Source organism: Hermetia illucens, chromosome 4 (genome assembly GCF_905115235.1).
Source record: "Hermetia illucens chromosome 4, iHerIll2.2.curated.20191125, whole genome shotgun sequence".
In the NCBI taxonomy this organism is placed as follows: domain Eukaryota; kingdom Metazoa; phylum Arthropoda; class Insecta; order Diptera; family Stratiomyidae; genus Hermetia; species Hermetia illucens.
In genome coordinates this window covers 108,223,071-108,243,694 of record NC_051852.1, presented here as the reverse complement: position 1 = coordinate 108,243,694, position 20,624 = coordinate 108,223,071, and the positions used below count along the sequence as shown (strand labels likewise).

Sequence of the window (20,624 nt, the reverse complement as noted above, 5' to 3'; positions counted from 1 at the left end):
CATCGAGTAGAAATTTCCCGCGATATGCAGAGAAATATAACTATAAAAATTTTTATTCGGGGCAAATATCGACTATCGTCGAGACCCACGATCACTCCGATGTTGACAGGACAATCAAGTATTATAACACATATTGACGAAGGACACTCTTACCGTCAAACTGAATAACGAGGGATCAGCTATCATCCATAATCGCCAATTTAGTGAGACACTAGATTCGACAGTAGTTCCGGCGTTATTGACGAGGAAATTAATATCGTGGTCCCGGGATAAACAAAACAAATTTAAAATTCATCATGAAAAGGAAGTATGGAGCGAAAGAAATTATCGGCAAGGCCAAGAAGATGTTATCCGAGCTACTTTAAGGGTGCCAGCGTGTATCGTTTAAATAGGTCCTTGAATGGATAAAAATTGACTAGACGTTGTTGGCACCATCGTCTGAATAAATGATTACACCTTTTTGGTACCTATCCAACTTTCGTGGATGCGCACCGCAAAAGCGACAATTCGCTTATAGTAATCGTTTACGTTGATAACCTTATTGTGCTCTCAACGAATTGCAGAAGAATGAATGAGTTGTATAAGTTCACGTCATGCTATCCAGTTAGAACACCCAGTTAGTACACCATTTGACTCAGGAACAAAGCTGTCGAAGCAGATTGGGTAGGGGAAGATGAAGAAAAGCCACTCTACAGAGGGCTTATATTTATCAGTTCCCACTCGCTCTGGCCACTGGGAGTCCAGTCACTGGCAAGCTGGGATGAGTATATTAATTATCGTTCGCGCAACAATCTATATTAGATCAGGACCTTGAAGTGTGTTAAAACACTTAATTCAACACCGTAACGGTACACTACAGTATACTGTAGGAGGCAATGGGGTCGGCTTTACACTCACCCGAGATTAAAGGGTACAGGTACTCATTTGCAGCTGAGTCGACTGGTATCCGACATCCAGGCACAATAACAAATCTCTCTGCCACCAATGAGATTTGAACCCTAATCTTCCGCTACGACAGCTCAGTGCTCTAAACACTTGAGCTATCCGGATGAGTATAGTACGTCACCTTAAAGGTACACTGGGGATCAGGGGATAGCCTGATAGGTTACGGCAGAAAATCATACAAACTGTGTATATTCAAAAGGTTCTGTTTTTTGGAAACCAAGAAACCACAAACGGTGGCACTCTCGTTCACAAAGTCAAAGCTGCACAAAGCGTTGCTTCCATTGAAGCAACTCACCTGTGACGATTTTTTGGAGAGATTGGTAGTACCACTTTACCAGCCGTCACGATGCACATCGACAATCAAGGAGTGAAGAAACTGGCAGAAAATCCCTTGCGCAAACACTTTGTAGGAGAAACCCTACCTGAAGAAAAGAAACAGCTGAAGTATGCCACTTATCATCATCATCATCATCAACGGTGCAACAACCGGTATCCGGTCTACGCCTACCTTAATAAGGAACTCCAGACATCCCGGTTTTGCGCCGAGGTTCACCAATTCGATATCCCTAAAGTATGCCACTATGAAGTTTATATGTAGATGTCCTTACGAAAGGGTTGCCCAGAGTCAAATTTCGGAGATGCATTGTACAAGCAGAAGATGTGAATTTGGATGGACATATCGAATCCCATTGATTTTTTTTTTTGTGCCTAGTGTTGCCAAGTTCAGTCTCAACCTATCTCTTGGCATCTCGTGGAATCAGGTGTCCGTTCAATTAATAGTGCGTTGGAGCTTATTTCGCTATCTTTGGAACCTTATTAATAGTTAGTTAGTCTTACATGACTATCAGTTTTCAGGACAATATTGGCAGGAAAAAAAATTGAAAATTTGTAGATAGATTGTTGACTGCTTTTTATTAAAAGTTTTTCTTTCTGAAAATCAAAAAAATGTGGCAAACATTTCTCAATCCAGTTTATTCGAACTAGGGGAACATTTGAAATATCTTACGTTGGTAAGCATTTCATTTATCTTCTCATCCGATTTATCTTTTTATTTTACCTAATCCCAGCATTCAATATAAATGAGTATTTTTCGGAATTTCATGAAAAGAAAACTACAGTAATGAGTTGAATTCTATATTTAGAGCCCATTAGTGGAACTGCACCCAGGGTTGCTTTGATTCAAAAATTGAATGTTGAATTTGTTTCAATAAACAAGATGGTGTCCATTTTGTGTCCAGCTCAAGCATATCCTGTCCCTGCTTATAGGTAAATAAAATTGTGTTTCATAAGTAGATATTAGAATTCGGCGCAACTCGATATTCAGGTATTTTTCACTAACTTGACAACCCGGTCTGTATTTCCTTATCCTTGAGCAACTTCATTGGAATTCGATCCGGAATGATATAAATCATGCTCTATCCCAACATTTACAGGAAGAAGTGCTAAAGATTGGGTATTCTAAATTACTGTTGAAAAATGATATTGTTTTAACTTATAGAACCTGTCAGTGGTGCTCCTCCGAAAGTTTCATCCCTTTCAAAATTCGATGTCAAAAGTTATGAGTTGCATTCTGTAGTAACATTACAGTGTCCCGCTCAAGGTTTTCCAGTGCCACTGTTCAGGTAAGGAAGTCTTTAGTATTTTATCTTCCAAAAAAGCGAAGAAATCTGAAAATCGAACAAAGGGCTTCTAGGGTTAAATCAAAACTCGAGTAATTTCGGATCATACTGACTTAAAATTATTTTGCGTACAGGGCCCTTCCTTAAAGGCGGTAGTTTAAATTTATTAGTTCATTCCTGCATAATGAATTTTTAAGGCAGACTACTACAATGCCATTGATTTTTGCAGAGCCTGTTTCGAGTACTGCACCGAAAATACCATCCATTATGACAAAACCTTATAATATGCCAATGCATAGCTCACTATCTATTTTATGTCCGGCTCAAGGATATCCAGCTCCTCATTTCAGGTATGTGTTTCGAGTTGACATAGGTTGGATACCGTAGCAGTTTAGTGAATATGTAGAGTATCGAAAGGATATAGTTAAACCGAGTATCTTCCTATAAAAGCGATAAAATTTGAATATTAGAAGTTCAATCTTCTAAGTGCCTCGCAACAGACTTACCCTATTCCAAGAATATATTTTTTGCAGATACCCTATTACTGAAATAGCCACATTTTATTGATCTGAAAATTCCTTTATATAATAGAACCCGTGTCAAGCTCGCCACCCAAAATGCCATCATTAATACAGAAACCACTTTATTTAAAGAAAGATCATGTTATTTCGCTTTTATGTCCCGCGCAAGGGTACCCTGCACCGATTTTTAGGTAAGGAATTTGATTGCTTACTGCAAAATTATGTTGCGGATAAATCTGGTCAAGAAAAAAGTTCAAAATTTCCAAGATATTAAAATATTTTTAAGATGAATTTCTATAACAAAACTGAATTTGCATTCAGAACCCGTGGGAGCGAAAGCGCCGACCCTTTCAGTTGATGCAAAACGTTCGTGGATCGAACGACCGCTGAATAATACGTTTGCTATATTTTGTCCGGCCCAAGCGTATCCAGTGCCAGCATTCAGGTTATTACAATATTTTTAGATACATTTATGCTTAGATATTTGTAATATTATTCACTTTTCTAAAAGTTTCGATGCTTTATTTTGTTTTGACTCTAAAGAACCAGTTGGTGCTAAAGCTCCGAGCTTCTCAGTTGACACAAAATTTTCCGGTATTGAAAGACGAAGAAGTCATGATTTTGCCATGTTGTGTCCAGCACAAGGTTTCCCTGTGCCAGTTTACAGGTAATGAGCTATCTGTTCAGTAGAAATAGTTATTTTATTTGGGAAAATCGGTAATATACCTTTGAATGAAGTAAAAAAGTGAGGGTTTTGTCAGTGAACACAAAGGGGGGAATTTCTGGTGCTAATAATTAGCACATCTTCTGAGTTTATTCTTTTTTTTTGAAAATCAGAGATTCGAATATTCAGGCCCCATTCGAAAGTAGCACCAGAGTCGGCCAAATAACCGCAAAATTTGTTAGGTATCACGCCCTTTCGGGCAAGTGGTTCCAAACTCAATTGTCCCATGCTGCTGCGACAGCCTCTACTCTTTCGCATAGAGGCATCTATGGCCTAAATACTCTTTGAGTTGAAGGTTGAAGTGTTGAAACTGACGGTCTCTACTGAAAAACGATGCAAAACAAAATACGGATAGTGTTGCAGATTGGTAATCTTTATTGTCGTTGACAAAAATGAGCGAACATTTTTGGATTCGCAAGGTTATCAATAATCGGAAATTTTCCTACCGAATGGCGACAGCGAAGTTCAGTTCAATTTATAGTAAAGAGAGTTCAAACATTCCAGCATGTAAAATATAAGATATGAAACAGAGCCAAATGTCAAAAATGAACAAAATTCTCTCCTTAGCGAGTACATTTGAACGAAGCCATAAATTTTGAGCTGAGTTCTAGCATGCCGAAACGAAAGGACATATTCAACAGTACCAGAACGGGAATATATTTTTTTTGCTTCAAACTGAAGCTTCTTAAGTGGAAAACACCAAGAGAAAATATGTCTACTGATGTGAATTCCGTGATCCATGCACCAACCGACAAATGTATTTAAACTCAATCTATACAAATTTTCCCGAGAGTGCAAGAAATTTCATTTCCCTCAATTGGAAAGTTTAACGAGCATCGAAGAAACATATGAATCCATAGGTAAGACTTCACCATTGACTTATGTCAAATCGGGGTGGCAGCTACTAAAAGGCAGAAAATTTGAAGCATGATAAGCGCCATTCAATATGAACAGTGTGTGATGCACATGCGTCTGCCTATTCGCTGACCTCATGGAGAAGTAAGGCGGACATATAAAGTGTTTCCCATTAATACCTTTCACATCCAGTATCTCACGGAAAGTACTGTTCTGTTCCAAATAGAAAATTGGTTTTAAATGGCCCTTTAACACCATTTCCATAACTATCTGCCAGAGTGCCTGTCGAATTTGTTTGATTATTTTTTCCGCAGGAAGACTAGGCTCCACGATGTCTCCCGATCTTCTTTATTTCCTTTCTTCTTTATTTATTCTTTCGAAGTATTTTTCAGCCTGCTTTAGCATTTAAGATGTATTTTTTTGAGAATTGCGGGGTCCTAAGTCTGCATCAACTTGATGCCAGGCCGGACCAAGTTGATGCGGACTTAGGACCCCGCAATTCGCAAAAAAATATTTTCAACTCTGGCCAAGCTTTGGTCAATAGGACGGATTTACGCTCAATATAATTTGCGTCGTGTTCTGCGAATTATATAAAGGTGCATTTGACATGCGAGCCGCTTCGGTCACGCTGCTCCCAGGGCAGAGATGAGGCAGCATCTGACGATTTTCCTCTGCCCTGGTAAGAAACCGCAAAGCCGACATTGCCTAATATTTAAGATGTAGTTAGAATTATCTAACCTGAATCGATGTACAAGATTCGTATAACCACCAAATCCCGTTAGTTGGTAGTTCATTTCGATGTCTCATAGCTAAAATTGCTTTCCAATATGGAAAATTAATGTGTGCTTTCACCAAACAGATCTATTTTCTACTTTTATCAAAACAAATGAATTCACAAAGCGATGATCTAGCAACCAACCTGAATATTAACTATATTTTTTGCTGCTTATAGTTAGCAATCAAAACTCAAATTGAAGAATCTTTAGTTACATTTTGATGGCGTTGATGGTGTTTTTGGCATGCACGTCAAAGTTGGCAGATTATTGAGTAACGACAACTAAAGTCAAATCGTCTGCAAAATCATTAAATTATAGACCCCTTTCATCACCCCACAACCTCTATTGTATATCGTATCACATTCAATAAGCTCTTAATCAATCCGCAGTTGACCTATTTGAATCACAACGATGATGCTGGCTGAAAATATCTGTTGGACAAAATCCAAATCGACACTTCGATAGAACATCCCTCTTTGGTCGCTTTGTGGAATTCACCGAACAAAAGCAACGTTTGCTTCTATCGCGCGAGAAAATTCTTCTACCATGCCTGCCTCAAACACCTTGATAATTTAGTTGTACCGGTCTAGGTAGCGAATTTAAGGACTCTGCTATATAAGTCATCTAAATCGGGCCTTCAGTTACCCCAGGAATGGGAGCGGCCCACACGGCTGCTCTATAAATATTTGATAGTACCAGCACTTCATTAAGAACAAGGTGAAGACAGATGGGCTGTGGTACTTCTTCATAACAACCTTAAACTTTGTCACCATGAAATTTTCACTTACCACCACGGAACATTGTTTATATTATTCCCGCTTGCTCTTGTGATTGCTTCGTATTTCTCGCCGGAGTCCCGCTTCCCCAGCTATCTGTCAAATTCTTCTCGCTCAAAAGCGTCTGTACAGCAAGCTAGTTAAAATGAATAATGTTAGTATCCTATAATGTACCCAATCAAAACAATGGGGGAGTCGGCACGACATGGGTCTCTAAAAATATTCTACTATAATAAAAAGGAACAGAAAATAAATAATATTTCCTTCACGTTGATTGATAGTGCTATGGGATTAGCTAGTGATGCAATAGGATAAGCATTTCTATTATAAAACCAACGAGCATATCGTTAGTTCCACGTTTCCACGTGATAGACCAACAGCTCCAATAATAATAATAATATCCTCACAAACATCAAAGGCTGATTTATAATCGATGTAGGCTGTTGAGACATTTCGTTTTCGGTGGACAGCCTTACAGCGACCGCATCAATTACAAACTGTTCTTTATAGCCTCGGGAGCCTTTTGCGCATCCTTTTCGCTCCTCAGCTATAAATTAGATATATTTTGAGATGTTCGCGCATAAAACTAAAGTGAAGACCTTGTAGATGGTAGGAAGACAAGTAATTGGTTGACATTTTGAAGGGCAAGAGGCACCCTGTTCCTCGGGGATGAGAAAGTTATCCCCTTGGTGAAAAATTCTGAAACTTCTGACAATCATCTGATTAAAATGATTTGCCAATACCCTGTGAGTACTCTTGAACCGCTTCAGCCAAAAGTTGTGAATCTTATCAACTCCTGGCGTTTTCCAGTAATGTCAGGCATGGTCATTTCGGGGAGGGCCTCGTATGAACGCATAAGGTGTGCTGCTTCTAAATTGCAATGGCTAGGTTCGCTCCAAACAGTTCCCAGAAGCCTTCTGCCTGATCCAGATCAAGGTTACTTTCCCGACTTGAGTTGGTGAGATTTTTATAAAATCTCCGTTGGTTTTGGAAGAATAAGGTGTTGTCTATCCTTCGCTGAAAGCTCTTTTGATATCTACGAATGCGATTGGTGCATACCGCAAGTTTCTTCTTCAGTAGCTCGAGGATTTATTCGATTCGCACATTATTAGACAGATGGTAGTTTCCAATGATGTTCGCAGCGCATCTGTGGACTCTTGGTGATGGATTTCCAAGAAGTACTTGCGTGACACGATAAATCTCCTTTCTCAACTTTTCGACTCTTTTATTGAGTTGAAATACCGAGAACGGTAAAGTCCTCCTGCGCATACCCCTGCTATTTGCTCCAAGATGTTGATTATGGAGGCGAATAACCGTAGCATCTGTGACGTAGATCAGACTGTGAGTAGCAGTAATCTCGCTAGCTAAACGATCAGCCAAAATTCTATTAGCGGCAGCAATGATTTTGGTAGTTGCGGAAGTAAACTTTAGTTTTGGGATCTTTGGCCTAGCGTCTGGGAGAATCTCAGCATATTCTGTGAATACGATCTGGCCTCATTATAAATTGGGTCGACATTGGTTGTTATTCACTATCACCCGGTACTGGTTGACGACGTTCTATTCCAGAAGATGACTTAGTTCCGGAAACCGAGTTATGAACGGTTCGTCCAAACCATACGACGTCTAGGTCTTCCGTTCCTGATCCAAGAGCGAAGAGCTGCTCTGATGTTGTTGAGCGATTCTTAACCGTGTTGGGTACTGTATTCATGTCCCTAGAGTCGCATTAAAATTGTTAAAAATGTCCCCAATTTTGTTCCCACGAGTATTGGGGAGGGAGTCAACCCTGCAACATTTTTTCACAGAATATGGTCATATGGCGTATCAAATGAAAGGGCTCGATTAGTATTTTCCGAAACATATTTCTGATTCTGGGTGAAATATAGGAGAATCAGGGCGCAAAATATGTGCCGTGAAAGTGAAACAGGTCTCGTTCCCGGAACCCATTCTACCGAACACTCTGAAAAAGTGTTCAATGGTGCGGTGTAGGACACTTTATTCTTGAGTTCATTTAGTTTCATCATGATAGGTGTCATTTTGCTAGTTGGTATTATTATTTTTGTCTTGTCTCAGCAGGTTCATAAAAATGTGTTTCACAGTTATAAATGGTTATGACATAATGTTAATGGCATTTATTTTCGGCCGGATTTATAAAGCAGCGCATCTCTAGTACAGTATGAATCCGGACCATCCTTAGATATCACTTTCAATCGTGTTGAATCCCTCATTAAGCACAAAGTATTTGAAGACCCTCTTAGCTTTGCTCATTAGAAAGTTTCAATTCAATTTTTCTTTTTCACAATTCTCAATTGAACACTTTGAGCTTTCATTGATTCTGAAGCATCCTTTCAAACTCTTTCAAACTTCTCTCGCAGAAAATGGGTTTCTGTAAATTGGAAGATGGATACAGGGTATAGTTCCTCCTAGCATGCCAACAATTAAGGCAACACAAATAAATAGTTGTCCAGTATACTATTCACTTCACTTTTGCTAGTCAATACTTTGTCGAACTACCAGAGTCATCTAGCAATTACTGCATTTCCTTCAGGAAATCTGAACCAGGACCATATGGTCCAAAAGTGTTAACTCTCCTTTAATATCGTCTGTACTAAGGCGTTATGCCGTTGGCTTATACTTACCAGTATTTAGGGCTGGTGTGTAAAGCAAGCCATGTACGCTCCGGTAGGCCTGTCAGTTAACCCTGCATCCGACCAGCCGATTAACCTGACAGATATGTGGTTGGGATGATTCGGGCGGTTGATGTTCGCCAGACAGACTGTTCAGCTAGTGAGTGTACTGTTCACCTTATGAATTTTATGTCCAACGCTCTTCATGACCAGGGATCAAATGATAGTGCCGTCGGGTTTGCTGATACTTCTATTGAGTGTTCAATGCATTAGGTGGCCGGATGGATTGCGGACTATTCAAGCGTAACTGACAGACCTGCCGAAGCATGTATGGCTAGCTCAAAACCAATGAAAGAATCTAAAGCATATCGAAATGCAAGAGGGCTTGGCCAATAAGAATCCTGCATGTGTTTAATAGATAAAAATATAAATTTTATGAATTTATCCACTGTAGTATATATCAATGTCGATTGATTGTTGATTAAACGACAACAACAAAATATAGAGACTGGTAGAGACGGGGATTAGACAGCATCAGTTCAGTATGTTATTACCCACAAACTTGGGCTTCTATATGCCTCAATTATTATACTTAAACACCTTCCGAAAGTGAACACAAAGTAGCAAAGGACCTTATCATAAAGAGCAGTGTCTGGGCTACAACTTTAATTTTTTACCTATTAACGTTTTACTGACTCGTCCAACAATGAAGAATTGAAAGCTGGTATACCATAGACATTTTTGATAGTTACAGCGCTATTGTAAGATTATAAAATGGCAGGGATTATATTTATATATTTATATTTCCTATAATTACTATCTGAAAATACAAATGACAGTAACTGAAATTGTATACAATATAGACCTCGAATATACCTGAAGAATAGTTAGAAATGTAAATTTGAAATAAACTAAGGATACATTGATATCTTGTTAGGACCTGCTAGGGATTATTCACTCATATTCTGTTGTAAAACCCTAAAAATGTATACAACGTGACTGAAAAGTAATTGCGATTTATGGAAACGGTTACCGCTCGTAAATCGTCATTCCGATTACAATACTTTTCTGCGTACTGAAGATATACTGAGGTTTATTGAGTCTACTCCTTGAATTAAATAGGACTGAAACGTTAGGTAAACTAAACATTGTGGGGAGCTGCTTCCTCCATATCTCAGCTGAGACCAATGCGTTTATCTGGGGCGCAATTTTTCTCGTGCAATTATCTTTTTATGAGCGTAGCGCCGTACGTAGAAAAATGACTCAGTCATTGAAACAAAAAGTTTGCTCTAAATAATATAACAAATAATCGTATATTTTTGTGTTCAAACTTCAAAACGTATCCTCACAAATCCATAAAATAAAGAAATAATTTTGAATTTCAATCCAAAGGAATAATTTTTGAGTAATATTCATCTTAACCAAAATCAGGTTCAATTTGCCTTTCAAGCTTCTTTCTCCTCATTCATATACTCTTTCAACTGCTCTTTATTCAGCAACGTTCTTTTGAGTTTTTGGTCCAAATTCCAACTTGTTGCTCCATAAGAGTTCAAATTTCTCTTAGAAGACTTGAAAGAGTCAACTCTCTTCATTTGCCTTCTCCGACCCCGTTTCTTTTCTCCTCCAGAGAATTCAGCACGAAATTGTTTATAACAACTTCCCCTCCTGACTAACCACGTGGTCGTCATCTGGCCGCATTCATTCATATCCGCGGAATCAATTTTACGTTTTTGTTTACGTTTCTGTCGCCACTTGTTTGGTGGGTCTGCAGATTGTAGAGTTCAGTGACGCACAACTTTTGTTTTCAATTCTGGGGAGGGAGAGCCTCTCTCTGACGAGTCACGTTTATTGGGGTAGGCGTTCCGTACCGGCGTGGGATCAGCTGATTTTTGTTGTGAGTAAAGTAGTCGTAGTAGCAGACATCAAGTTTCATTGGGAGTGTAGGATATGAATAGCTTGGTTTGTTTCATGTGCTTTTGGGTTGTGTGAAGTACGTTCAAGAAAATCGAAAGTTGCATGTCGGGGAACTTTGAACAGTTTTGAGGGTGTGGGGATGATTTGTTGAAACTTGTTGAAATAATATGGAATAATGGAAGCTGATGAAATAGATTCGGACATTTACTGGCAAACGGTATTAACTATCAAAGTTCATATCTTCTTGAAAAACTAGCACATAACAAGCGAATTATTTATTCCACATCGCTTGATTTATGAGTTGAATCAAGGTCAAAGTATGGTCGGAACCTGTTGCAATATTTGTGGATTATATAGTGAAGATAACAGCAAATGTCAGCTTCATCATATAGCTTCGAAGATGACATTTTCAAATGAACGTCAATTCGAGGTTTGTGAACTGAATCTGAGAGCTAAAAATATTCGACACACAATGCACAGGACTTAATGAATACCCGATCGTAATTTTGATTGGGTAGAGCGGAAGCATGCTTCAGAAAACTCATCCGCTCCTGTTATCTTAAGGGGGTCATCCCGTGTGAAGGCCGTTTTTTTTGCCCTTTTTCGAAAAATTATTTTGAAGGGCTGGATAAAGATAGAAACGTGATTTTTTCAGCATATGTTTATTGATATCTCTAGTATATGTGATAAATTTTTCAGCTTGATTTCGTACCTAATTTTCGGAATAGGTGTTAATTTATGGACCCATCTCCGAAAAAAGGTGTTTTTCTGCTGTCACGCTGGAGGGCGCTGTGTTCATCTGAGGGAAAAAAACTAAACGGCATTTTAATGTGGACAATATTCCACGATCCGCAAACTAGAATAATTAGAAAATATTAAAAGGTAAATTTTTGGTGGGCTTAACTTAATTTTTTGGATTTTGGTGATTTTTTACGACTTTTTTTATGAATAAAAAAAAAACTACCCCTCCGATTGCAATTATCCTAGTTTGCGGACCGTAGAAATATGTACTAAAGAAGCCGTGAAAATTTCAAAGAATTTGGTTGGATAGATTTTGAGCTATGGTGGCAGCCGATTTTCAAGTGGCAGTTTCGAGAAAAACGCATTTGAAAATTTAAATGTGATTATCAACAGTAAAATTTTAGCTCACCATTAATCTGCTATACCTGGTCCATAGAGAGCACCCTCCATTTCTTCAAAAAAGTCTTGTAAGGCCCTCTGGTGTCAATTGTGGCTCTTTTAGCGAGGTCAGTCGATCGTCGTTCGGACCGCCAAATTCGTGCTTCATTACGGCGGTCGGCATAAACCTGACATATTTGACCAACTTGACATCCCATTGTCACTAGGATTTTGAGAATGCCATTGAATCCTTCATTGAAAATAATTACAGCCAGAAAAGTAGCTATTTCTACGACCTTGGCCCCAGAATGAAGGTCTTTAGGAGCGGAAGTTCAGATCAATGCATTTAACGACTCATTGTTATTCTGGGTCTCTGCTCCTAAACATCTGTTCAAGAGATCATCTCGTGACAAATCTTCGTAGATTGGTTTGATGACTGTTTGAACTTCTTCAGTCAAAGGTGCCTTCTCGTGGTGAAAACTATCCAGTTCTCCTTTAGCTTCTGCTTTGTGCCATTTGCACCAACTGTCCTCGCCTGCTGGACAATTTTGATGCTGAGGATTTTCGTCTGTAGAACATTTATGGAAGAAAGTTTCCCAAATTTCTTGCTTCATTCCTTCTATCGAATTTGCCTGGCGACGAATAGCTAACCCAGAAAATGTAGTTAGGTCCTTATCAGTAAGTTTTGCATCCCCTTTTCCACCAATGCCTTTGTGATTCTTCTTTGCATTTCTAAGCCGCGTTCCCATTCTTTTCTCGACATGTCCTACGTATTCCTTTTTACTACTACGTATATTTTATTATTTGCAGAAATTTGCAGAAATACCGGAGAAAACTCCAGCAAAATCCAATATACAATATACAAAACTTGTCGCAATTGGCACATCCATGTTCATGCTTGCTAAAAGTTTCTTTGCTGATGTTGATGCGAAGTCCTTTTTCTTCTCTGATAAGTATCGATTCCCATGAAATACTCGCTTTTTAGTGCGAGCATGACGTTGAACGTTAAAGCGATCTCCCTTCGTACGATCCATTTAAAAAAATCACTGAACACACAAACAGCACAATACTTACAACAAAATATAACTGAGTATAACTTGAACGCCTTTCAGTGCTCACTCTAGACTGGATTATCCTTTTTATTCCAAACAGCAAATAAGTTTAGACAATTGATTGGTTTTCCATCTTTTTTATATTTATACCTGTGTTCAAATTTATAAGGCTCAGATAAAAAACTAACAGGTAAAAAAAGATTCGATGCTCTTTCTCATCGAGTACTCTAGCCACTTTTAGATGGAGCTAGGTTCCCCTTCTCTTTTTGCAGATAACTTATCAGAAAAGTCTAAGGCTGGAACCACAAGTCTGTCAAACCTCTGCATGCCATCGCAAATTCAAACGTGTGGATAGAGCTTTTCCTTGTTTTCGACTAGGCCAGTATGCGGAATCTTCCAAAGAGATCAGCAGAAACTAAACCAGAAACCAACGTAAATCGGCCCCTAAATACTAAACCGCACTGGTGTATACTTCAACTGCTCACTACACGGGGATGGTTAGCAATTATTTTGTCATTTCTGTATGGCTATCGCTCGTTTTTCCCTTTCTGCTATATGGAGCTCTTTTTGCACAATAGTTACAAATATCACTGATTCCTACCATTTATTTTCTGACTGAAGCATGCGCTCCATCAGAAGATGTACGTTCGGAATGTTGGTCCTCCACGCTGCGAAACGACTGCAGTAGAATATTGGATTTTCTGTATCCTCCTCCTAGTCTGGGCAGGTTACGTATGATGACGAGTCGTCATGCCCAAACTTGTGTAGATATTTGCGTAAAAACGTCTTCTGTTTTATGATCGGTGATCGATAGTCTGGCAGTTTCCACCCAATTCTTGAGCTTCCAGATCGCTTCATTGGCTGCTGCCACAATCTCGTGAATGGCTTTCGCAACTACAACCACAGCAATATCGTCGGCGAAACCTACATTTTTTATCCCTTCTGGTAAATGTAGGCGGAAAGCTTTAGTTTCCTGTCTGTAAAGTAGTTAGACAGTATGTTTCTGAGGTAACGTGGAGTGTCCATTCTGATGAGGGACGTTTTGCTGCCTGATCAGCTTACTTAGTTAAAAGCCTTCTTCAAGTCTAACGTTACTACCGCGAAGTATTTTTGTGACCCCCATCGCCATCTCTGCCATTACCAATATTGCATCGACGGGGGAGCGACCTTTTCTGAATCCAAACTCCATATTGGAAAGAGCGCTTTCAGGTTCAAGTGTCTCGAGTAATCTGTTGGAAATTATTCGCCCCAGTATCTTCTCCATCGTATCTAGAAAGCAAATTGGGCGATATGAAGATGACTCGCCAGATTGTTTTTTTTCCTTTAGGGAACAAAACCAAACGCTGCTTTTCCCATTTTTTAGGGAAGTATCTCTTCGTCGAGGGTTTTAAACATCACTTGCATAAACATGCCTGGTCTCTCGTGGGTGGCAGCATTCACTGATTTATTGAGAATACAATCAGGTCCCGGTGCTTTCTTGCATACCTGGAGCAATTCATCTTCGGTGTTACCTGGTATGGTCTCTAAACCAGTTATACCCATTGCTTTGATGACTGTGTTCGATCTTTACGGGAACAGTGCCTTCACTATCGACGGCAGCATTGTCGGGCAAGTTACTTGCGGTGATTTTTTCCGCTTTATTTTAGACATCCCTACTCTATGGGCTGTTCTCCAGGGGTTTACCGCCAGCTTCGTTGCAGAGGTTTTTAAAGCTTTTGTTTTCGCTTTGTTTGATCGCTTTCTGCAAATCATGCCTGGGAACTCTTCTCAGCATTGCAACATCGCACCCATTGGCAGCAGACTGAATTAGTTGTTTGGTCAACTTTACTGCTGATCCTTGATCAACACTAGCGGAATTAATCACCAAGTCAAACGCATTTTTATCGAAGAGGCTATGCTTCCATTTTGGGCCTGCCAGTTTGCGATTCTGCGCGATTTATGCTCTTCGATTTCAAATGCTACTGCCTCATGATCGCTGTGTGTGAATTTTGCCCTAACCCACCACTTCATTTTAGGTAGAAGAGAAAAATTGGCATATGTCAGGGCAGTGATCGAACCTATGCCGGCTTTAGGAGATGTGTTTGCCTCACCGTTATTTGCAATTCCTAGTTCCAAAGACGTTTCCGTGGCCTACGACCTCTGACTTTAGTATGCTTGCTACTCCACTCTGTTGCCCACGCGTTGTGGACGCAAACGTTGTCTGACCAGTCCACTCTGTTGCCCACGCGTTAAAGTCACCACCGATAATTGATAGACTCCTAGTGTTTGCGTCTGCCACCACATTGTCTACCATTGCTTGGAGTTCTTCTATTGTCCAACTAGGTCTTGCATAGCAGCTGTAAAAGTTGATGCCGTTTATTTTAGCACAGGCGAAACCCTTTAATCGCTCCACGCATTATTATCTGGTATTTTGTATAGTACGCTGATTAGAACCATATCCGCTCTCTCGTCTACTATAGTTTGTGCTGGGAGATCCAGAGTTGCCTCCAGTGGTTGAGGTTCATCTATATTACCTTCAAGTTGATTTCGTAGTATTTAAGGCCTTTTCGAACACCGGACATTATTATTGCCGTCTATGTGGCTAGCATCTTTTGTCTGGTCTTTTCTACAGAACATACATGATGGTGTTTTATCACAGTCCTTCGCTATCTGCCCTCCACCACTATTTCCTGCATAGCTTGGAAGGATACTATTTTTAATTTCGCAAAAGCTTCTTCACGCTTTCTGCAGGGAGGATAAGTGCCGTATCTTGTGTGCTGCCGTATATTCGCGAAGATACCGTTTCTAAGGTTACTGCTCCTCAGATTTAGAACTGAGAGCAAATCACCCCGCCCAAGTCCTTCTTCGTACTAACTTCATCGATTTCTTTACATTCGATGGTAATACGATGGGTTAGGATTCTAACTTCTGCTTGTATATCCAGGATTTCTCCAATGATCAACTATTTTTCCTTCTTTTCTAATTTTGGACATCATTTTGCCCATTTCCTCCAATTTGTTGTCGGTTTTGACACGGGACAGTTTATCCGCATACGACATTTCCCCCGTTTTCTTGGTCAAACTAGGATCATGCCTTGGATATTCTTCCTCTTTCATATCCACGTTCTATGGCGTTTTGTGACGCTTCGGTGTGAAATTGCGCTTAGTGATCTTGGAACTTTAAAACTGTTTTCGAAGCGATTTTTCTCGTTAGCCAATTTCAGTGCGTTGTTATTTTTTTTCCGGTATTATTTGTGTTATTCATATTCATGTTAATTTGGTTCCCACTACAAGCCGTTATCAAAGTTCGGGTGTGTTACTAAGTGATCCCATGGTAATCTGTGGAAATAGGGACGCAATTCATGGGTTGGTGCAAGCTCTTATGGCGTCTTTCGTTCAGAGCCGGATCAGAGCTAATCAGGTATGGTCCATCTGAACTTAATGGTGATAAAATATTGAACATTCTCTGAGGTCGGTCAGGGTTTTCTGGACAGAAAAGTTCGTAACATTACAAAGTCAATAATTCAAATCGTATTTCAATGCCGCGTGCGGTGTACATGGCGCTCCTTAGGTTTATTTTCAGGGTGACCTTTTCATAGCCTCCTCCGCCTACAGCCAGGTATGGCAAAAGACTGTGTTTTCCGGCACAAGAAACCCGCCGGTACGCTCTCTCATTACCTTCAGATGAATTTCAGAACGGTTATCACTTGGAAATAGAGTAGGATTTGGTAGCAGCAAAAGTTCTGAGTAAAAAGTAGATGGGTGAAGGAATGAAGTGAATAAATTTAGAACATTTTCGCTTATTCTTATTGACTGAAATTTAGATTTTTTATTATTTTAGGAGAAAACGCGTTTAACAGGGTATCCCATATTCCATATGGTACTTTAGGCTTTCATTGTATGACTCTCAAATCGACTATTCAAATTTATGGACTTTGTCGTTGTTTATTATGTAGAACCAATTGGATCAAAAGCACCAGCATTTTCTGGGGATGTCGCTACATTTTCACATCGCGTTGATATGAACTCCACTATTGCTCTTATCTGCCAGGCTCAAGCTTTTCCGGTACCCGTTTTCAGGTAATTTTTAAGCAAAACTTTTTGAGTGCTCCCAACATTCAGGTTAATTTTGGCTTTTGAGTAGTGAATATTCATGGTAGGAACTTATTGCATTAAGGAAAGCATAAGTGAATTAACAGATAGGACCATCCAAAATAAATTTACATATAATAATCAATTCACAGAACCAGTTGGCTTTAAGGCACCAGCTTTTCCAAGCGTTGCCACATCATTTGGAATAAGCCACGAAGAGAATTCTACTGTAGTTCTGCCCTGTGAGGCTCAAGCCTTTCCAGTGCCCGTTTTTAGGTAAAAACCTGCTCCATTACTTGAAATTAAAGAAATTATATACTGATTTTAATTATCAGCCACCTAAAAATATAGCCTGCGCCTATTAACGTTCCAAAATTGCGAAAATGGCTTTTTCTCTTATTTTCAAAAGAAATATTTTAGCAACAGGGTACCAGAAAAACATTCAGGTTATTTTCAAAGAATATACATGTTATGCTCAGTAATATTTTTTCCCTTATGGTAAACGATGTTTCAATCATTCCATTATTTTTAGAACCAGTTGGATTTAAAGCTCCCGCCTTCCCGAGCATAGCATCCACTTTTACTATGTTTCAATCAGAAAATTCTACTATAGTTCTGCCATGTGAAGCTCAAGCATATCCTGTGCCGATTTTTAGGTAAACAAATGCTAACCAAATGTCAACATTGTGTCCGGAACAATTACGATATGATTAAAGTCGCTTATACTTACTTATTACTTCCTCTCTGCATTATAACATGTGATTTCGAAAGATGCGCTCATATAAGTATTGCCAAAAGACTAGCAGACAAATCAGGGAACATCACGCTATATATAAAATTGGAATGCCCACCTTTCCAAGGCTCCTACTACCTAATAGCGATGGTGATCGATACTTCGAATCTAAAATAATCTGAGTTGATATTGATTTCTTTACAACGAGCTACTGGATTTAATCTGAGAGAAAGCTATGACTTTAAAGTGAAAAACACTTGATCAACCGGTTGTTTGAGTCAGTTGACAGAGTCTAATTCATAAATCCTATTATCTAGGCAACGCAGTACTTGTCAGTTATCATGGACAAAACCAAATGCTTGGTGCACAGTTTTCGAAAGAAGTCTCGTATAAATCCAACATTTCTTAATTATACTCATTAAACTTGATATAACAACCAAATTTGATCGAGTCTTGGGTAACTGAAAAAGTCTTTTGTAGTTTCTATATATTGGATTGAGAAAAAGGGAATGTCGTATTTGTGATCGAAATTTGACGCTTCATTTAACATACTTAGAATCATCCGATTCAAGTCAAATATACGCCGTTTTGTTCGCAAACTTGTTGCCATTTAGAAGGCCCCCCTTATAAAACCCCCCTCCTTATTTACAAAAAACTCAGACAGCCAGTTTCCATAAGCCTCTTTTGAGGACAACTTAGTAACACCAAGAGCGTTTTGTATGGACCGGAAGAGATGGTAATCAATAGGCGCCAGGTCCAGACTATACGGTGGGTACGCTAGGACATCGCACCCGAGCTCCCGTAGCTTCTGGCGGATCATCAAAAATGTGTAAGGCCGAGCGTTGTCCTGGTGGAACACAATACCATTCCTATTGACCAATTCTGGCCGCTTCTGGTCAATCGCCTGCTTCAAACGGTCGAGTTGCTCACAGTAGAATACCGAATTGAGGGTCTGGCCATAGTTGAGCAGCTCATAGTGGATGATTCCCTTCCAATCCCACTAAATACACAGCAAAACCTTCCTGGCCCTCAATCCGGGGTTGGCGATGGTTTGGGTCGGCTCGCTGCCCTTCGACCACGATCTTTTTCACTTGAGATTTTCGTACGTGATCCACTTTTCATCACCAGTCACCATCCGTTTCAAAAATGGCTCGAATTCGTTCCGTTTCAGCAGTGCATCGCAGGCGTTGATTCGGTCCAAGAGATTTTTTTGCGTCAACTCCTGTGGCACCCAAATATCCAGCTTTTTTTGGAATCCAACCTTCTGTGAATGGTTCCAAATGGTTTTGTGGTGTATACCTAGTTCCTGGCCAATCGAGCGAATGCACACATGCCGGTCTACTCGGATGATTTCGACGATTTTATCGGTTTCTACGATGATTGGCCTATCAGTAGGAGGTGTATCTTCGACATCCATTCGAAATCGATCGAATCAACGCTGTGCTGTTCGAATCGTTACAGCATCGGGCCCATAAACTTCACAACTTTTTTCGACTGCCTTCGTTGCATTTTTACCTCTCAGGTAGTAAAAACGTAAAATATGACGAATTTCTCGCTTGGTGGACTCCATTTTTGATGGGCTATAATTTGAGACTGAAACGTACGATCACAACACTGTCAAAGAGATACTTGTAGCACAGATTGTCGTCTTCAAATCCCCATACAGTATGACCCGATGCGATAAGTACAACCCAAGATATGTTTAAGTGTTGCCATCTATTGACAAAATACGACATTTCTTTTTCCCCAACCAAATATAAGAACGATGGGGTAGAGATATATCGAGAAATGGAGACTTAACCTTTGGTAATGAAACTAGGCATTGCGAGTTTCCAGGAATTTAGTAAAATGAAATTGTTTTCCGTCTATGAAATTGGCTTAGGGGAAATAACTAAAATAATGCTGGAATGCATCATAGAATATCTCGAAAGCTTGATCGGCAGAAAGCAGGCTGGTTTCCGGATCCTTCTGCATTGACCACATCAACACCCTACGAATGATTTTGGAACAGTGTGCGGAGTTTAGATCACCGCTTCACCTGACTTCAGAAAGCTTTCGATAGTGTGAACAGGGAATCTATCTCGCCTGCTCTACACAGAAGAGGCATTCTGGAGGAATAGCTATTAGGCATATGATGGCGGAAAATGTTACGTGCTGCACCGAGGTAAAATCTCGCAGGATTTTGAGGTCAAAAACGGGGTCCGCCAGCGTTGCAGCCGATATTATTTCTACTTGTTATCAGTGATGTTCTTCATGCTGCCTTACCCGGAAGTTTTGGAGGAGTTCAATGGGCCATGACATCTTTCCTCAAATACCTCGACTACACTAATGAAATATATTTGTTCTCTCATCGGCTCATAAATCTTGACCAAATGGCTCTGGATTTTGAAAGAGAGGCAAGTAGAGTTGGACTGAAGACAAACACCAATGTTTTCAGTTTGATGGTTGTTCCCGCTCTTTCTACCTACATTAACTGACAAAGCATCGGAAGCGTTGATCAATTTGTATATCTAGCAAGCGTGGTTTTTGCATACGGTCCCACCGAACTGGATGTTGTTTAACGAATTCACAGTTCTAAATCTTAAAAGTCTAAATTTAACATTTTGAAATGCGGTTATATCAACATCAAGATCACAGCAGGCGTCTTGGGAAGTCATGGGGGAAGGTGAAATGCATTTCAGGTCATTGCGAACGATGGCGCTTGGGTGCCGTTGACGAGGTATACTTCACGAAGGGGTAGATGGTAGCCATATATACATATTCCTTGTATATGGTGTAGTTTTCCAAGACTCTGTGCTTCATCACTTTCAATCTTGAGTATGCTAATCCATTTTTTCGGCCAACTCTGCCTCCTGCCAATGCTCGGGAGGCGGGTTTCAATCTTTCTTCTATACCA

At 39.8% G+C, this 20,624-nt stretch overlaps 1 protein-coding gene across 12 annotated transcripts in view; it reads left to right on the top strand.

Annotated features, from left to right (window-relative positions):
• The window catches only part of LOC119655711 (Down syndrome cell adhesion molecule-like protein Dscam2), a 411,078-nt gene that overhangs the window by 193,466 nt on the left and 196,988 nt on the right, over positions 1 to 20,624 (top strand). For 2 of the 12 annotated variants that reach the window (XM_038061733.1, XM_038061737.1), the window contains exon 6: positions 16,860 to 16,983. The exons of 9 other annotated variants lie outside the window; for them this stretch is intronic. In XM_038061733.1, the coding sequence (XP_037917661.1) occupies positions 16,860 to 16,983 (124 nt within the window). Of the gene's footprint in view, positions 1 to 3,654; positions 3,753 to 16,859; positions 16,984 to 20,624 lie in introns of those variants that run through there. One more of the 12 variants, XM_038061744.1, reaches the window with a different exon arrangement.